This window comes from Heterodontus francisci, chromosome 5, assembly GCF_036365525.1.
Source record: "Heterodontus francisci isolate sHetFra1 chromosome 5, sHetFra1.hap1, whole genome shotgun sequence".
NCBI lineage: Eukaryota > Metazoa > Chordata > Chondrichthyes > Heterodontiformes > Heterodontidae > Heterodontus > Heterodontus francisci.
Genome location: NC_090375.1, coordinates 108,837,777 through 108,855,019, shown reverse-complemented (window position 1 = coordinate 108,855,019; position 17,243 = coordinate 108,837,777). Strand labels below are relative to the sequence as shown.

Below are 17,243 nucleotides of genomic sequence, written 5' to 3'. Positions count from 1 at the left end.
TATTCTTCATATAGATTGGACTAGTCAAATTGGCAAAGGTGACCTGAAGGACGAGTTCATAGAATGTATTAGGGACAGTTTCTTAGAACAATACATTCTGGAACCAACCCGGGAGCAGGCTATTTTAGACCTGGTAATGTACAATGAGACAGGATTAATAAATGACCTCATCGTAAAAGGACCCTCTAGGCAAGATTGATCATAACATAAGAGTGAGAAATTTGTGTCTTAAACTTAAAGGCAAGGGTATGAAGACAGCAGACTGGGAAGTTAAGTTTAAAAAAATGACAGAGCAGAGGCAGACATTTAAGGAGATATTTCATAACTCTCAAAGATATATTCCATTGAGAACTAAGGAAGTTAAGGATGGTATCAATTTGAAAGAAAAGGCATGCAATGCTGCAAAAATTAGTGGTAAGCCAGAAGATTGGTAACATTTTAGAAACCTGAGGATGACTAAAAAACTAAATAGGGAGAAATTTAAGTATGAGAGCAAACTAGCAAGAAATATAAGAGCAAACAGTAAAAGCTTCTACAAATACATGAAAAGGAAGGGAGTCGCTAAATTAAGTGTTGGTCCCTTAGGGTATGAGATTGGGGAATTAATAACAGCAAACAAGGAAATGGCAGAAACTTTGTACGTATTTTGTATCATCACAGTAGAAGACACAAAAAGCATTGCAAGAATAGCAGAAATGAGGTACTGCCACTAGAGAAAGTACTAGGAAAACAAATGGAACTAAAGGCTGACAAGTTCCCTTGAACTAATGGCCTGTACCCCAAGGTCTTAAAAGAACTGGCTGCAGTGGCTGTAATCTTCCAAAATTCCCTAGATTCTGGAAAGGTCCCACCAGATTGGAAAGTCACAAACACAACACCTCTATTCAGTGGGGGGGGGGGGGGGGGCACAGAAAGCAGGAAACTCTAGGACAGTTAACCTAACATCTGACTTTGGGAAAATGCTCGAACCCATTATGAAGGATGTAGCAGCAGGACATTTAGAAAATCATAATGCAATCAGGCAGAGTCAACATGGTTATATTAAAGGGAAATAGAGTTTGACGCATTTATTACATCCTCAGAACTCTGATAAGCAGAATGAAAGGGAACCAGTAGTAGTGTATTGGGATTTCCACAAGGCACTCAATAAGGCACCACATAAAAGGTTACACAGCGACCACGCTCTGGAAGTAGTTCAAGAGTTCACCTACCGAGGCTCAACTGTCACCAGTAACCTGTCTCTCGATGCAGAAATCAACAAGCCCATGGGAAAGGCTTCCTCTGCTATGTCCAGACTGGCCAAGAGAGTGTGGGAAAATGGCGCACTGACACGGAACACAAAAGTCCAAGTGTATCAAGCCTGTGTCCTCAGTACCATGCTCGACGGCAGCGAGGCCTGGACAAAGTATGTCAGCCAAGAGCGACGTCTCAATTCATTCCATCTTCGCTGCCTCCGGAGAATCCTTGCCATCAGGTTGCAGGACCGTATCTCCAACACAGAAGTCCTCGAGGTGGCCAACATCCCCAGCTTATACACACTACTGAGTCAGCGGCGCTCGAGATGGCTTGGCCATGTGAGCCACATGGAAGATGGCAGGATCCCCAAGGACACATAGTACAGTGAGCTCGCCACTGGTATCAGACCCACCGGCCGTCCATGTCTCCGCTTTAAAGACGTCTGCAAACGCGTCATGAAGTCCTGTGACATTGATCAGAAGTCATGGGAGTCAGTTGTCAGCGATCGCCAGAGCTGGCGGGCAGCCATAAAGGCGGGGCTAAAGTGCGGCGAGTCAAGAGACTTAGCAGTTGGCAGGAAAAAAGACAGAAGCGCAAGGAGAGAGCCAACTGCGAAACAGCCCTGACAACCAATTTTATCTGCAGCACCTGTGGAAGAGTCTGTCACTCTAGAATTGGCCTTTATAGCCACTCCAGGCACTGCTCCACAAACCACTGACCACCTGCAGGCGCTTACCCATTGTCTCCCGAGACAAGGAGGCCAAAGAAGAAAAGGTTACACCACAAGAGCTGATGGTGTTAGAGGTAATCAGCATAGATAGAGGATTGGCAAACTAACAAGCAACACAGTCAGGATAAATGAGGCATTTTCATGTTAGCAAACAAATTAGTGGGGCATCATAGGGTTCAATACTGGGATCTCAACTACTTACCATCTATATTAATGACGTGAACGAAGGGACCAAATGTATTGTAGCCAAATTTGAGGATAGTACAACGATAGGTAGGAAAGCACTTGGAAAGGACACAGTGCCTGCAAAGGGATATTGATAGTTTAAGTGAGTGGGGGGAAAAAACTGGCACATGGCACACAATGTGGGGAAAATGTGAGGTTGTCCGCTTTGGCAAGAAGAGCAGTTTATATGAAGTGACTGCAGAATGCTGCAGTACAGAGGGATTTGCATGTCCTTATACATCAATCACAAAACGTTAACATACAGGTACAGTAAATTGAATGTTTGCCTTTATTCCAAGGGGGGATGAAGTATAAAAGTAAGGACATCTTGCAACAACTGTACAGGGCACTGGTGAGATCACTAATCAGCACCTACAGTACTGTGTACAGTTTTGGTCTCATTTGATAGGGGATATACTTGCATTGGAAGCAGTTCAGAGGTTCACTAGGCAGATTCCTGGGGTGAAGGGGTTGTCTTATGAGGAAAGGTTCAGCAGGTTGGAGCTATACTCATTGGAGTTTAGAAGAATGAGGTGATCTTATTGAAACAAAGAATCTGAGGGACTTGACAGGGTAGATGCTGAGAGGATGGTTTCCCCTCGTGGGAGAATCTAGAACTAAGGGGCACAGTTTAAAAATAAGGGGTCTCCATTTAAAACTGAGATGAGGCAGAATTTCTTCAGAGGGTCATTAATCTCTGGAATTCTCTTCCCCAGAGCAAAGAACAAAGAACAGTACAGCACAGGAACAGGCCATTCGGCCCTCCAAGCCTGCGCCGATCTTGATGCCTGCCTAAACTAAAACCTTCTGCACTTCCGGGGTCCATATCCCTCTATTCCCATCCTATTCATGTATGTCAAGATGCCTCTTAAACGTCTCTACGGTACCTGCTTCCACCACCTCCCCCGGCAACAAGTTCCAGGCACTCACCACCCTCTGTGTAAAGAACTTGCCTCGCACATCCCCTCTAAACTTTGCCCCTCTCACCTTAAACCTATGTCCCCTAGTAACTGACTCTTCCACCCTGGGAAAAAGCTTCTGACTATCCACTCTGTCCATGCCGCTCATTACTTTGTAAACCTCCATCATGTCACCCCTCCACCTCCGTCGTTCCAGTGAAAACAATCCGAGTTTATCCAACCTCTCCTCACAGCTAATGCCCTCCAGACCAGGCAACATCATGGTAAACCTCTTCTGTACCCTCTCCAAAGCCTCCACATCCTTCTGGTAGTGTGGCGACCAGAATTGCACGCAATATTCTAAGTGTGGCCTAACTAAGGTTCTGTACAGCTGCAACATGACTTGCCTATTTTTACACTATGCCCCGACCGATGAAGGCAAGCATGCCGTATGCCTTCTTGACTACCTTATCCACCTGCGTTGCCACTTTGTGACCTGTGGACCTGTACGCCCAGATCTCTCCGCCTGTCAATACTCCTAAGGGTTCTGCCATTTACTGTATACTTCCCACCTGCATTAGACCTTCCAAAATGCATTACCTCACATTTGTCCGAATTAAACTCCATCTGCCATTTCTCCGCCCAAGTCTCCAACCGATCTATATCCTGCTGTATCCTGACAATCCTCATCACTGTCCGCAACTCCACCAACCTTTGTGTCGTTCGCAAACTTAATAATCAGACCAGCTACATTTTCCTCCAAATCATTTATATATACTACAAACAGCAAAGGTTCCAGCACTGATCCCTGCGGAACACCACTAGTCACATCTCTCCATTCAGAAATGCATCCTTCCACTGCTACCCTCTGTCTTCTATGACAGAGCCAGTTCTGTATCCATCTTGCCAGCTCCCCTCTGATCCCATGTGACTTCACCTTTTGTATCAGTCTGCCATGAGGGACCTTGTCAAAGGCTTTACTGAAGTCCATATAGATAACATCCACTGCCCTTCCTTCATCAATCATCTTCGTCACTTCCTCAAAAAACTCAATCAAATTAGTGAGAGACGACCTCCCCTTCACAAAACCATGCTGCCTCTCGCTAATAAATTCATTTGTTTCCAAATGGGAGTAAATCCGGTCCCGAAGAATCCCCTCCAATAATTTCCCTACCACTGACGTAAGGCTCACCGGCCTATAATTTCCTCGATTATCCTTGCTACCCTTCTTAAACAAAGGAACAACATTGGCTATTCTCCAGTCCTCTGGGACCTCACCTGTAGCCAATGAGGATGCAAAGATTTCTGTCAAGGCCCCAGCAATTTCTTCCCTTGCCTCCCTCAGTATTCTGGGGTAGATCCCAACAGGCCCTGGGGACTTATCTACCTTAATGCTTTGTAAGACTCCCAACACCTCCTCCTTTTTGATAATGAGATGACTGAGACTATCTACACTCCCTTCCCTAGGCTCATCATCCAAGTCCTTCTCCTTGGTGAATACTGATGCAAAATACTCATTTAGTACCTCGCCCATTTCCTCTGGTTCCACACATAGATGCCCTTCTCTGTCCTTGAGTGGGCCAACCCTTTCCCTGGTTACCCTCTTGCTCGTTATATACGTATAAAAAGCCTTGGGATTTTCCTTAATCCTGTTTGCCAATGACTTCTCATAACCCCTTTTAGCCCTCCTGACTCCTTGCTTAAGTTCCTTTCTACTGTCTTTATATTCCTCAAGGGATTCGTCTGTTCCTAGCCTTCCAGCCCTTACGAATGCTTCCTTTTTCTTTTTGACGAGGCTCACAATATCCCGCGTTATCCAAGGTTCCCGAAACTTGCCAAACTTATCCTTCTTCCTCACAGGAACATGCTGGTCCTGGATTCTAATCAACTGACGTTTGAAAGACTCCCACATGTCAGATGTTGATTTACCCTCAAACAGCCGCCCCAATCTAAATTCTTCAGTTCCTGCCTAATATTGTTATAATTAGCCTTCCCCCAATTTAACACCTTCACCTGAGGACTACTCTTATCCTTATCCACAAGTACCTTAAAACTTATGGAATTATGGTCACTGTTCCCGAAATGCTTCCCTACTGAAACTTCGACCACCTGGCCGGGCTCATTCCCCAATACCAGGTCCAGTACGGCCCCATCCCTAGTTGGACTATCTACGTATTGTTTCAAGAAGCCCTCCTGGATGCTCCTTACTAATTCTGCCCCATCTAAGCCCCTAGCACTAAGTGAGTCCCAATCAATATAGGGGAAGTTAAAATCACCCACCACTACAACCCTGTTACCTTTACATCTTTCCAAAATCTGTCTACATATCTGCTCCTCTACCTCCCGCTGGCTGTTGGGAGGCCTGTAGTAAACTCCCAACATCGTGACTGCACCCTTCCTATTCCTGAGCTCCACCCATATTGCCTCGCTGCATGACCCCTCCGAGGTGTCCTCCAGCAGTACAGCTGTGATATTCTCCTTAACCAGTAATGCAACTGCCCCACCCCTTTTACATCCCCCTCTATCCCGCCTGAAGCTTCTAAATCCTGGAACATTTAGCTGCCAATCCTGTCCTTCGCTCAACCAAGTCTCTGTAATAGCATCATAGCTCCAAGTACTAATCCAAGCTCCAAGTTCATCTGCTTTACCTGTTATACTTCTTGCATTGAAACAAATGCATTTCAGACCACCAGTCCCGCTGTTCTCCACAACATCTCCCTGCCTGCTCTTCCTCTTAGTCTTACTGGCCTTATTTACTAGTTCCCCTTCATTTATTTCACTTGCTGTCCTACTGCTCTGGTTCCCACCCCTCTGCCACACTAGTTTAAACCCTCCCGAGTGACGCTAGCAAACCTCGCAGCCAGGATATTTGTGCCCCTCCAGTTTAGATGCAACCCGTCCTTCTTGTACAGGTCCCATCTGTCCCTGAAGAGATCCCAATGGTCCAGATAACTGAAACCCTCCCTTCTACACCAGCTGTTCAGCCACGTGTTTAGCTGCACTATCTTCCTATTTCTAGCCTCACTGGCACGTGGCACAGGGAGTAATCCTGAGATTACAACCCTCGAGGTCCTGTTTTTTAAACTTTCTACCTAACTCCCTAAACTCCCCCTGCAGGACCTCATCACTCTTCATGCCTATGTCGTTGGTACAGATGTGTACCACAACCTCTGGCTGTCCACCCTCCCCCTTCAGAATGCCCCCTGTCCGTTCAGAGACATCCTTGACCCTGGCACCAGGGAGGCAACATACCATCCTGGAGTCTCTTTCACGTCCACAGAAGCGCCTATCTGTGCCCCTGACTATACAGTCCCCTATAACTATTGCTCTTCTGCGCTTTGTCCCTCCCTGCTGAACAACAGTGCCAGCCATGGTGCCACTGCTCTGGCTGCTGCTGTTTTCCCCCAACAGTATCCAAAATGGTATACTTGTTAGGGAGGCGAATAGCCACAGGGGATTCTTGCACTGACTGCCTGCCCCTTCTAGCGGTCACCCATCTATCTGCCTGCACCTTGGGTGTAACCACTTCTCTAAAACTCCTGTCTATGACAGCAGTAGAGGCTTGGTCATTGAATATTTTCAAGGTTGAGTTAGACAGATTTTTGATCTACAAAGGAGTCAAGGGTTATGGGGCACAGACAAGGAAGTGGAGTTGAAGCCACAATCAAATCAGCCATGATCTTAATAACTGGTGGAGCAAGCTCGAGGGGCCAAGTGGCCTACCCCTGCTCTCATTTATGTTCTCATAAGCATTAAAATCTATTTTAATGCCTTGGATGAAGGGACAGAGTGTATTGTAGCCAAATTTGCTGACAATACAAAAGATGGGGGGGAAAGCACGTTGTGAGGAGGACACTGAGTCTGCCAAGGGATAAAAGATGCAAGTGGGCAAAAATTTGGCAGATGAACTATCATGTGGGAAAATGTGAGGTTGCCCACTTTGGCAGGAAGAATAGTAAAGCAAATTATTTAAACGGAGACACTACAGAAATCAGCATTAGAGGGATCTGGGTGTCCTCATACATTTTTTTTTATTATTAGAGATACAGCACTGAAACAGGCCCTTCGGTCAGAGTCTGTGCCGACCAACTACCACCCATTTATACTAATCCTACATTCATCCCATATTCCCTACCACATCCCCACCATTCTCCTACCACCTACCTACACTAGGGGCAATTTACAATGGCCAATTTACCTACCACCTGCAAGTCTTTGGCTGTGGGAGGAAACCGGAGCACCCGGCGGAAACCCACGCAGTCACAGGGAGAACTTGCAAACTCCGCACAGGCAGTACCCAGAACTGAATCCAGGTCGCTGGAGCTGTGAGGCTGCGGTGCTAACCACTGCGCCAACATGAATCACAAAGCTAATATACATGCACAATTAATGCCTGAGAGTGTGGAGGAGACAGGTTCAATCAAGGCATTCAAAAGGGAATTAGACAGTTATATGAAAAGGAAGAAAGTGCAGGGTTACAGGGAGAAGGCAAGGAGTGGCACGAGGTGAAATGCTAGTTGAGAGCCAGTGCAGACACGATGGGCTGAACAGCCACCTTCTGTGCTGTAACAATTCTGAGATTCTGTAATTAGGAAGGCAAATGGAATGTTGGCCTTTATTTCAAGGGGGATGGAGTAGAAAAGTTGGGACATCTTGCTACAACTGTATAGGGCACTGGCGAGACCACACTTGCGTGGAGTTTTGGTCTCCTTATTTAAGGAAGTATATACTTACGCTGAAGGCAGTTCAGAGAAGGTTCACTCGGTTGATTCCTGGGATGAAGGGGTTGTCTTAGGAGGAAAGATTGAGCAGGTTGGGCCTATACTCATTAGAGTTAAGAAAGAGAGGTGATCTTATTGAAACATAAGATTCTGAGGGAGCTTGGCAGTGTCGATATTGAGGAGATGTTTCTCCTTATGGGGGAAATCAAATTAGAGGACATAGTTTCAGAATAAAGGAGTTGCCAATTTATGATGGAGGAGGAAGAATTTCTTCTCAGAGGGTCACACGTCTTTGGAATTCTCTACCCCAGAGAGCTGTGGAGGTTGAGTCACTCAATATACTTGCTGCTGAATTAGACATTCTTTAACTACAGGGGAGTCTCGTGTTATGGAGAACAGGCAGGAAAGTGGAGTTGAGGCCAAGATCAGACCAGCCATGGCTGCATTCAGTGGCACAGCAGAGTCAAGGGGCCAGATTACCTACTTCTGCTCGTATTTCTTGTTTCATGTTCTTGAATATTTTTCAACTTTTATCAATTTATTTTCAAAATGCCACACCTTTAAAGCCATTGCTCCAATCCCCTCCAGTCAGCTGCAGTGATACAATTGAGAGTCAACTGTCCATCACTCCCCTTCAGCAGCAAATGATGTAGTCATGCTGCATAGACAATACACCTGCAGTCTGTGCAGCCTGCCCAAATAGCATCCTACAGGTGTACTCTTCCGATTATTTCCGTTCTTAAGAAACTAATCCATACTGCACAATTATGTTACCTTTAAAATTAGTTGCCATTTCAAAACCTTTAACAAAAATCTAGTAATTAAAAACGTATCCTTCTACAATCCAAATTTCATTGCACTGAACTCCTGCTTACTATCCAATTAAAAAAAAAGATACTGGTCATAATCATTGCCTAAAATTTACCAAAATGTGGTCGATGGTTTTATATTTAGAGCCAAACTGTTCAATCACATTATAACATTTAATGCATTAGTGATGAATGTTTTCTGCATGTTTCTGAAAATTTCACCACAGTAGTCATGGTCAATTAATTAAGTTGAATGCATTCATTACATTATGAAAAATTTATTTTCCCACAGCACTGCAGTATTTTTGGAGTAGAAAAGAATGTTCAAACCAATCAGCAGGGGCGAATGTATATTAGACCACATTCAGTGTTGACTGTAGAAATGCAGCCAAGTGTAATGGTGGGCGTAAGCAATTTTCATGCTATGCACATTTCTACTGTGAAGAACATCCAACAGTCCAAGTATTTTGTCCTTTCAAATTTAGGATGGAGTGGTGACAACATTTTGAGCATCAGACCATCAGGATAAAATCTGATGGCTACAGGTCTATTGTTGGCAGTCGAACAATTTGACAAGAACACTCCAACAACACATTCACACATTGAACTTTATTAAATTTTATTCTTTCCTACAGCAGCAATATTGCAAACAATTCAAAATAAAACAACCCATCAAATTTATACCCAAGGATTAAAACTCATTATAAGCTAAAGATCACTTTCTGGATCTTTGAGGGTTGTTTAGTTAGCAGTCAGGCAACACCATATGAATTGTTGTCACCAATTAGTTCAGTAGCAAGAGTGCACAAATCGGAGAGCAAGCTCACAATCAATGCTCTTCCCTTCCGAGCTCCTGCCTATTAAAGTCTTTTGGGAGCTCTGACAGAAACAACTAACATGAACATCACACTACTTCTAAATTTCATTTACACAGCCTCAGGCACTACAAAAATGAATTATTCCTAAAAATTTAATTGCCCCATAGTGATGAAACATGTTACCTTCATATTGAAAGTAGTTTTATCTTCGCTCTCCAACAACTATACAACAGTAAAACAAAAGGTGAAATCACCAGTTTTCTGGTAACAACCCTAGTTGTTCATTTTTAGCCCATGGTTATCTAGAATATGCACTCTTCCTCTGCTAGGCAATCAGCAGTAGGCACCACCATTCCACACAAACTGACAGCTCAAGATAAATGGGCAGCCATACATGACAATAGAGGTGACCAAGCCAGGAATGGTCAGTTATAGCTGAGCATACATACATTGTTTCTTTAAAATGAGGTACTTTGAACTGTTCAAATAATTGTTAAAGTAGAATCAATGCACAGTTTCACCATATTTCCCAGAAGCTACAACTAAGAAAAAATGCTGCAGTGCCATATTAATCACATGGAATGGTCAAACAATTTGAACTACTGACTTATTTAAATGTAGCCTGAAAGTAAACAATGTCTTAAATACTGTCTGAAGTTACTTATTTTAATTATAGCATACTAAAGAATTCAGACATTCTAAAAACTAAAAGGAATCTGAAAAGGCCATTTGGTCGATCAAACCCACTGGTTAGAGTCCGTAAACTTAGCTCAATCATGGACTACTCCCAACCTAGGAACCATCTGATAGAAAGGTTATGAAAACTTTCATCCTGCCATCAAAACATAAATGAAGCAAAACTTCACAATATCTAACCATAAATATGACATTATGCATTATTAATAGGCTGACTTCTTGAAATAACACTTCAATGTCTCCAGCAACTCAACATAATCAAATATAGCCCAGATTTTGTGGTTGTAACAATGGTAAAATTGTCAGCGTTCGCTGTTATTACCCTGTGAAATGGAGTAATTTCTGACATCTGCATATTTGCAGTCAAACGTGGAAATCCGGAGTTGCTGACAGGGACTCCCTGCTCCTTCACAGCGTGTACTGATGATGTCCCCACAGATGGCAATCTTTAGAAAACCACTGAACTTACTTAACTTTCCCTTTTAAGCTGCAAATCACTGCTCCTGGAAAGGTTACACCTTGTTAATAAGGTGGAACTGGGTTTACAAATGGTGTACGGAGTCATAACCCTTGCTGAATGACCTGTCTGGTCCTGAAAAGCATTTCATTTCAAATTTGTGTAATGCCAATTTTTTCCATTATAATTCCATACTTTTATTTTCCAAGTTTGACCTTTCAGCTTCTAATGTGTATATTTTGCTGGCTGTAAAAATTTAAAAAGTGCATAATCAGTGCATTTTATTTCCTGGTTTGCTGTCTGAGAATTCTTCAATGTGATTAGCTGCTGGATGACATCACTGTTACTGGATGTCTGGAAATCTCAACTTGGCACAAAATTCAAATTAACGTCAGGACAGGTGAAATCCATGCCAGGGAGAGTCTACTAGATGCTTGTGGGCAGCTTTCAAGATCAGCAGCGAGCACCATCACTGACACTGACTGTAGCAGTCAGTTGCACTAAAAGAAACTGGTGCTTAGAGGTCAAAAGGTTCCCACAAATGCCACTTTGGGAGGTCATAAGTGCCCACTAGTGCTGCTCCTGGTAGACAAGCACCAACACAGAAGTGGCATTAAGCCTGGTAAACTTTAATTGTGCAATCAATACTCCAACAAGATCATGTTTCAAAACCATGGCAAGAAAATTCATGAGCTGTTCCCATTCGCCAGCATTACTTTGCCGGCAGTAAGTCAGATATTACCTTTACACAGAAACAGGATTTATAATACACTTCCAGCAAAGTAATGCTAGTTACAACTGGCCCATATGTTGACAATAGTGTTAATGGTCACAAGTAAACATCAGAGTCCAAGTCTCAGTGCAAGTATTACTTATTTTCAGCAAACAACTGGAATTCAAATTCTGCCACATGTTTTAAAACTTACAAAAGTTGCCATTTATCCTCCTGCCATCTTTGCACCTTACAGAATGTACAAAACAATATTGATGGGTGAGCATCACATTTTCCACAATCCTTTTCCACAGAATAGTGATAAATTCTACAGAAGAACAAACTTCCACTACCTCAGTGAAACCAAAGTGCTTTACAGTCACTTAAATGACTTTTGAAGTGTCGTCACTGTTTAAATACAAGGAAACACAACAACTAATTTACAAACACAGCAAGGTCTCACAAACAGCAATGAAATAAATGACTACATAATCTATTTTAGTGCTGTTCATGAAAGGATAAATCAACAGGAAACCAGGAGAATTCTTTTTGAATTTTTCCATCAGATCTTTTACACCCACCTAATCTGAAAAATGTTACATCCAATGGTGCAGCAGTACCTCAATACCACACTAAGCATCAGTCTGGATCATTGCTCTAGTCTCTGGACTAGGCCTTAAACCCACAAACTTGACTGGGGATTAGTGCTGCCACTGAGCCATGGCTGATAATACTATCAAAATGAGGATTTCTATATTTACGCAGTGTAAAGGAGACTGTCTGGGACTTTTGCATTCCATCCAATATTGAATTATTGTACGCTGTACATCTCCAGTCATACCAGCAGTCAACAACTCCTAATTCCAACAAGACTAGCTCACAAATTGCACTAGAATGCCATATCAAATTGAAGGCGAACAATGCAAAGCAAAATCTTCACTTGACATGAGCTGCCCAGAGTCAAGCACTACAAACAAGCAAGGACAACAACCCAAAGAGTTTTATTTCTTCAAGCAGCTCAACAGAATTTCCTGCCTGCTGTTGGCAATGTAGGCAGGAGAAATCAGATCAAGCTTCCATCTTTATACACTAAGAGTTTTAAGCTAAGTGATTTTGAACTTGGCCCCACTTTGGGGACAAAAGAAAAAAATCTCTGCTTCATTTAGGACAATTTCCTTGTTAAACCAAATGTTACAGATTCAGTCATAAAGCAAAGGAGGCTATTCTGCATTTATATAGTGCCTTTCATATCTTCTGCATGTCTCAAAGCATTGTGGAGCCAATGAAGTACTTTTGAAATGTAGTTACTTTTGTAATGCTGGGAAATACAGCAGCCAATTTGCACATAAGACGATCTCACAAACAGCAATGAGATAATGACTAGATGAAATTATCAGTTTTAACGATGTTAGTTGAGAGAAATATATTAGCCAGAACACAATAGAGAACTTCCCTATTCTTCGAAAAAGTGCCATCAGAACTTTTATGTCCACCTGAGGAGGCAAAAGGGACCTTGGTTCAACATCTCATCTGAATATGGCAGCTCCAACAATACAGCACTCCCTCAGTACTGTACTGAGGAGCCAGCCTGGATAATGTGCTCAAGTCCCTGGAATGGTATTGAATGCATGATCTTCTGACTCTGACAAGATTTCCACCCCTGAGGCAAGGCTATCAAAGAAAAAAAAACAAAAATAATCAAATCGTCAAAGCATAGAAGTTTTTTTGAATGTATAGAACAGTCTGAAATGATTTGAGAAACTGCTTTTGTGTCAGGGCAGATAAATTAGCACTTACTCAACAGTGGGCAAACAATCAGCTAAAATACCCTTGAATATATCTTGCTATGAATTACCAAATTTATTTTCAAACGCATTTTCAGCAATTACACTGCTCACCCAGAACAGGTTGTTTATTCAGATGTTTCTACAAATGTGCAGTTAAACAGCCTTACTGCTGTTTAACAACTTTGCTCATTTGCCTATGCAACCTAATAAGCACATGTTTTAATTTGTACAATGATTGCAACCATCTTTTTTCTGAAAACTACAATTTCTAATTGCATACTTAACTAGTTGGATTAAATTGACAGAAAACTGCCACACAATTCCTAGCCAATCTAGCATGATGTCAACATTCAAGGTAGATTCTGTTCATGTCAGTTTGCTGGAACTTTCCAGGATTATATTTTTGCTATACTTGGTGCTCAAATTCCAGAGCTGTTTTAACAGCATAATTAGGACATTTCATTAGAATAAACAATCAAGAGTTGTTAATACTGAATTAACTCCTGGGAAAAGGTGATGGTCAAGAATATTGATGAAAACCAGTCTGAAAAATACAAGTACATTGGCATAAACGATGTACAAGATCACTGATGTTGCGCAAATGAAAATGTCTGAGCATATCTGGCAGGATGGAAGAGTGTGGACTGCCATACTCGATTGGTATCTTGGAACTTGGATAAATCACCTTCACCGGTCAAAATTTTTAGTTTTTATCTTCCCTAAAGTCACTTGTTAGATTAAACAACTCAAGCTGCTTGAACTACTCCATCAAGGTACTTACAAATGAAGTGTTTAATTGTCTATATTTCTCATCCTCCATATTAATGCACCAGGAGGGAGAAGACCTTCCTTGAGCATTGCCTTAGCTACATCACCTGTTCCTTTCCCATTGTTGATACCTAATTTTCTCCCAAAGTTTTTCTCCCCACAGACATGTTATCTTTTGTTGGACTGACCCTTCACAGGCCCAAGAGCTCTAACTGAAATTCTATGATTTGGCATGCCACTTCCAAATTTTCTTCCAAGCAGGCCCAATTGGTTTATGGTCCTTCTTGTTGAGACTTTAACACAATATTCCTTCATATCTTTTGGCAGGACTGTTTGACTATTTATTACATAGGAACATGAAGCCCCTCAAGCCCATTCTACCATTTAATTAGATCATAGCTGATCTGTAGATCATAGCAATTCTATCATTCCATCTACCCGCCTTGGCTCCGTGACTCTTAATATACTTGACTAACAAAAATCTAAGTTCTGAAACTTTCAGCTTACCTAGCCAAAACAGCATTCAGGGTGGAGGGAAGGGGGGGGGGGGGGGGGGTGGGTGGTGAACGTTCCAGATTTCCACTAACTTTCTGTGACGTGTTGACTCACACCACCCCCTGAACAGTCTAGCTCTAATTTTAAGATTGTGCCACTTTGTTCTGGACTCCAGAAGAAAGTTTTTCTCCATTTACCCTATCAAATCCTTTAATCCATTAGATGACCCACTAATCTTCTATTGACAGACAAGCCTGGTCTATGTAACTTGTCCTCAAGTTAACTTGGTGAACCTGTGTTTGCTTAATTCTTACAATAGTATTATTCCAACAAATGTGACAGTTCAGTTTTCTTTTATCTTTTTACCTTGCGCATTGCAACAATTACTACTCTGTTCAAAAATAACAATGCCTATTGGTAGTATTAATACAAGAATACATAAATCATGTTAGATGAACTGCTTGCATGAACAGCAGCAAAATAATACTGTATTGGACTGCTGTCCTGTTACCATAGGGATCTTCTCCACAGCTAGACAACATAAAACAAATTCAAAAGTACCTTAAAGTAGTAGGAGTCAAGACACCTGACATCAGATCATAAATTCTAAATACATTTGTGTTTCAAGGCGGCCATTGAACTTGCACATAATCACAAGGATATGCAAGTCCAACTATGGGTGTCACCACAAGATACAAGTTTAAGCAGCACAATAGGCACACTCATTTGTGAGCAGGTAGGACATAAAAACATACCATGCATCACTCACCAAGACTGAATCATTAATTTGCTTTAAGGAAAAATAAGAACCGTTGTTACACATCACAGTGAAAACAAATAGCTCGTGTTTACAGGATTTGCGACCTGCAAAATGTTTTTTGTAAGGCGACAACTACGATGTGCATTGGAAATCAAGCCACTTATGTTTACAAAAAGGTGATGCAGCCGGACCTCTTGACTTAACGTACACTCCCTTAACAATCGATTACAGTGCTCGCTGCTACTACAGGCCACCGGCGCTTGATGGTGGTGGGGGTCGGGGAACACTTGCTATTTCAACAACTCTTCCAATTGGTCAGAGTGCTATATGGATAGTTTTAATGTTTTTCTTCCTTCCATTGCAGTACCCACTATTCACCAAACCCGGTTCTCGTAAATTCAAGAACAGGATCACCCAGTGGGTGGGACAGAAATTTTTATTCATAAAGCAACATAAGGGGAAAAATTCATCAAATCTCTCCGCGAACTCCCAGTTCACTCCAGAAGCAGAAACTGTTCTGATTTTGGTACATTCATAGGAACGGAAAATAAACTCATTCCAGTTTCAACAGTGCCAAATTCATTCATTCTCCTCCCGAACTCAGGAGCCAGTCAATAACACCACACCGGTGTCACCATCCCGGGAACCATACCATGCAGCCTGGCCTCGCCTCATACACCGAGGGGGGGGGGGGGGGGGGGGAAGAGACAATGAGTTTACAGCCGAGGCCGCAGATTAAGGCCTGGGTGAAGTTTGTATTTTGCTTTCGCCCAAAACGACATGGCCGACGAGACCCGCAATCTCGCTTTTGCCCCCTCGCCCACAGTGCTCAAGCCTTTGGCCGAGCTTTCATATAGAAGCTCCAGACAAGCTCGGGAGGGGGAGCATAAACAGGCGCTGAACCAGACAGCTGCACCGGCCCGGGTCCCTCTCCACGCCTCCTGAGGCCGCTTCCCCGCAGCTGAAAGGCGGCAGACGAGAGCAGGTGAGCTGGCAGCCGGCTGGGCCGAGGCCTGGTGCCGGTTTCCCCATCTTCGCTCCCACTGCGGTGCCAGTCCCCAATGTGGCCACGCAGCAGTGTGGGCTCGGAGCTCACCTGTGTCCCCGATGATGATGTACTTGAAGAGGTAAGCGTACGCCATCCTGTGTCCACGGTGACTGCGCACTCGAGCCGCTGCCGCCGCCTCAGCAATAACAGCTCCTGCCGACGTCAGCAGCGGAAGTGCCAGAGCTCAAAACGACCCTCGCCGCCACTCACAGCGCCCCCAGCGGCACCGACCCTCGCCGCCACTCACAGCGCCCCCAGCGGCACCGACCCTCGCCGCCACTCACAGCGCCCCCAGCGGCACCCACCCTCGCCGCCGCTCACAGCGCCCCCAGCGGCACCGACCCACTCAGCAACCCCCCCAGTGGCACCACCCCATACCAGTCCTTACAGTGTGCCTGCTGACAACAGCCCGCACCATCCCTCACAGCACCTCCAGTGGCACCGACCCACTCAGCTCCCCCCAGTGGCACCACCCCATACCACTCCTTACATGTGCCTGCTGACAACAGCCCTCACCATCCCTCACAGCACCTCCAGTGGCACCGATCCACACCGCCCCTCACAGCGCCCCCAGCAACACCAATCTTCACAGAACCCCAAGCAACACCAACCCTCACAGCAGCCCTAGCGGCACCGCCCCTCATAGCACCCCCAGCAACACTGCCCCTCACAGCCCCCAGAGACATCGACCCTCACCGCCCCTCACAGCACCAATCCTCACAGTGCCCCCAGAGGTATTGACCCTCACAGCACTCCCAGTGGCACCGACCCTCACAGTGCCCCCAGAGGCATTGACCCTCACTGCCCCTCACAGCACCCCAGCAGCACCAATTCTCACAGCGCCCCCAGCGGCAGCGATCCTCACAGCGTCCCCAGTGGCACTGACCTTCATCACCCCTCACAGCACCTCCTGAGGTCCCATCCTGATCTACCACCCGCTGTCCTCCCACTCAGTCTGTACACACGTATACACTGGGGAAGGTAGAAACTCAGATACACACATGGAGACAACTACTCAGACAAACATGGACACGAACAGATGCCGAGCACGGTGGTGGCAAAGTGTGACTCCAGGTGGTGTG

General features: G+C 44.2%; 1 protein-coding gene across 2 annotated transcripts in view; it reads right to left on the bottom strand.

Moving 5' to 3' along the window:
* rab2a (RAB2A, member RAS oncogene family) overlaps positions 1 to 16,350 on the bottom strand; it is a 130,900-nt gene extending 114,550 nt beyond the window's left edge. The window contains exon 1 of one of the 2 annotated variants that reach the window (XM_068031898.1): positions 16,210 to 16,350. In XM_068031898.1, the coding sequence (XP_067887999.1) occupies positions 16,210 to 16,255 (46 nt within the window). In that variant the 5' untranslated portion in view covers positions 16,256 to 16,350. The remainder of the gene's footprint in view (positions 1 to 16,209) is intronic. The other variant, XM_068031897.1, reaches the window with a different exon arrangement.
* Positions 16,351 to 17,243: the final 893 nt, after the last annotated feature.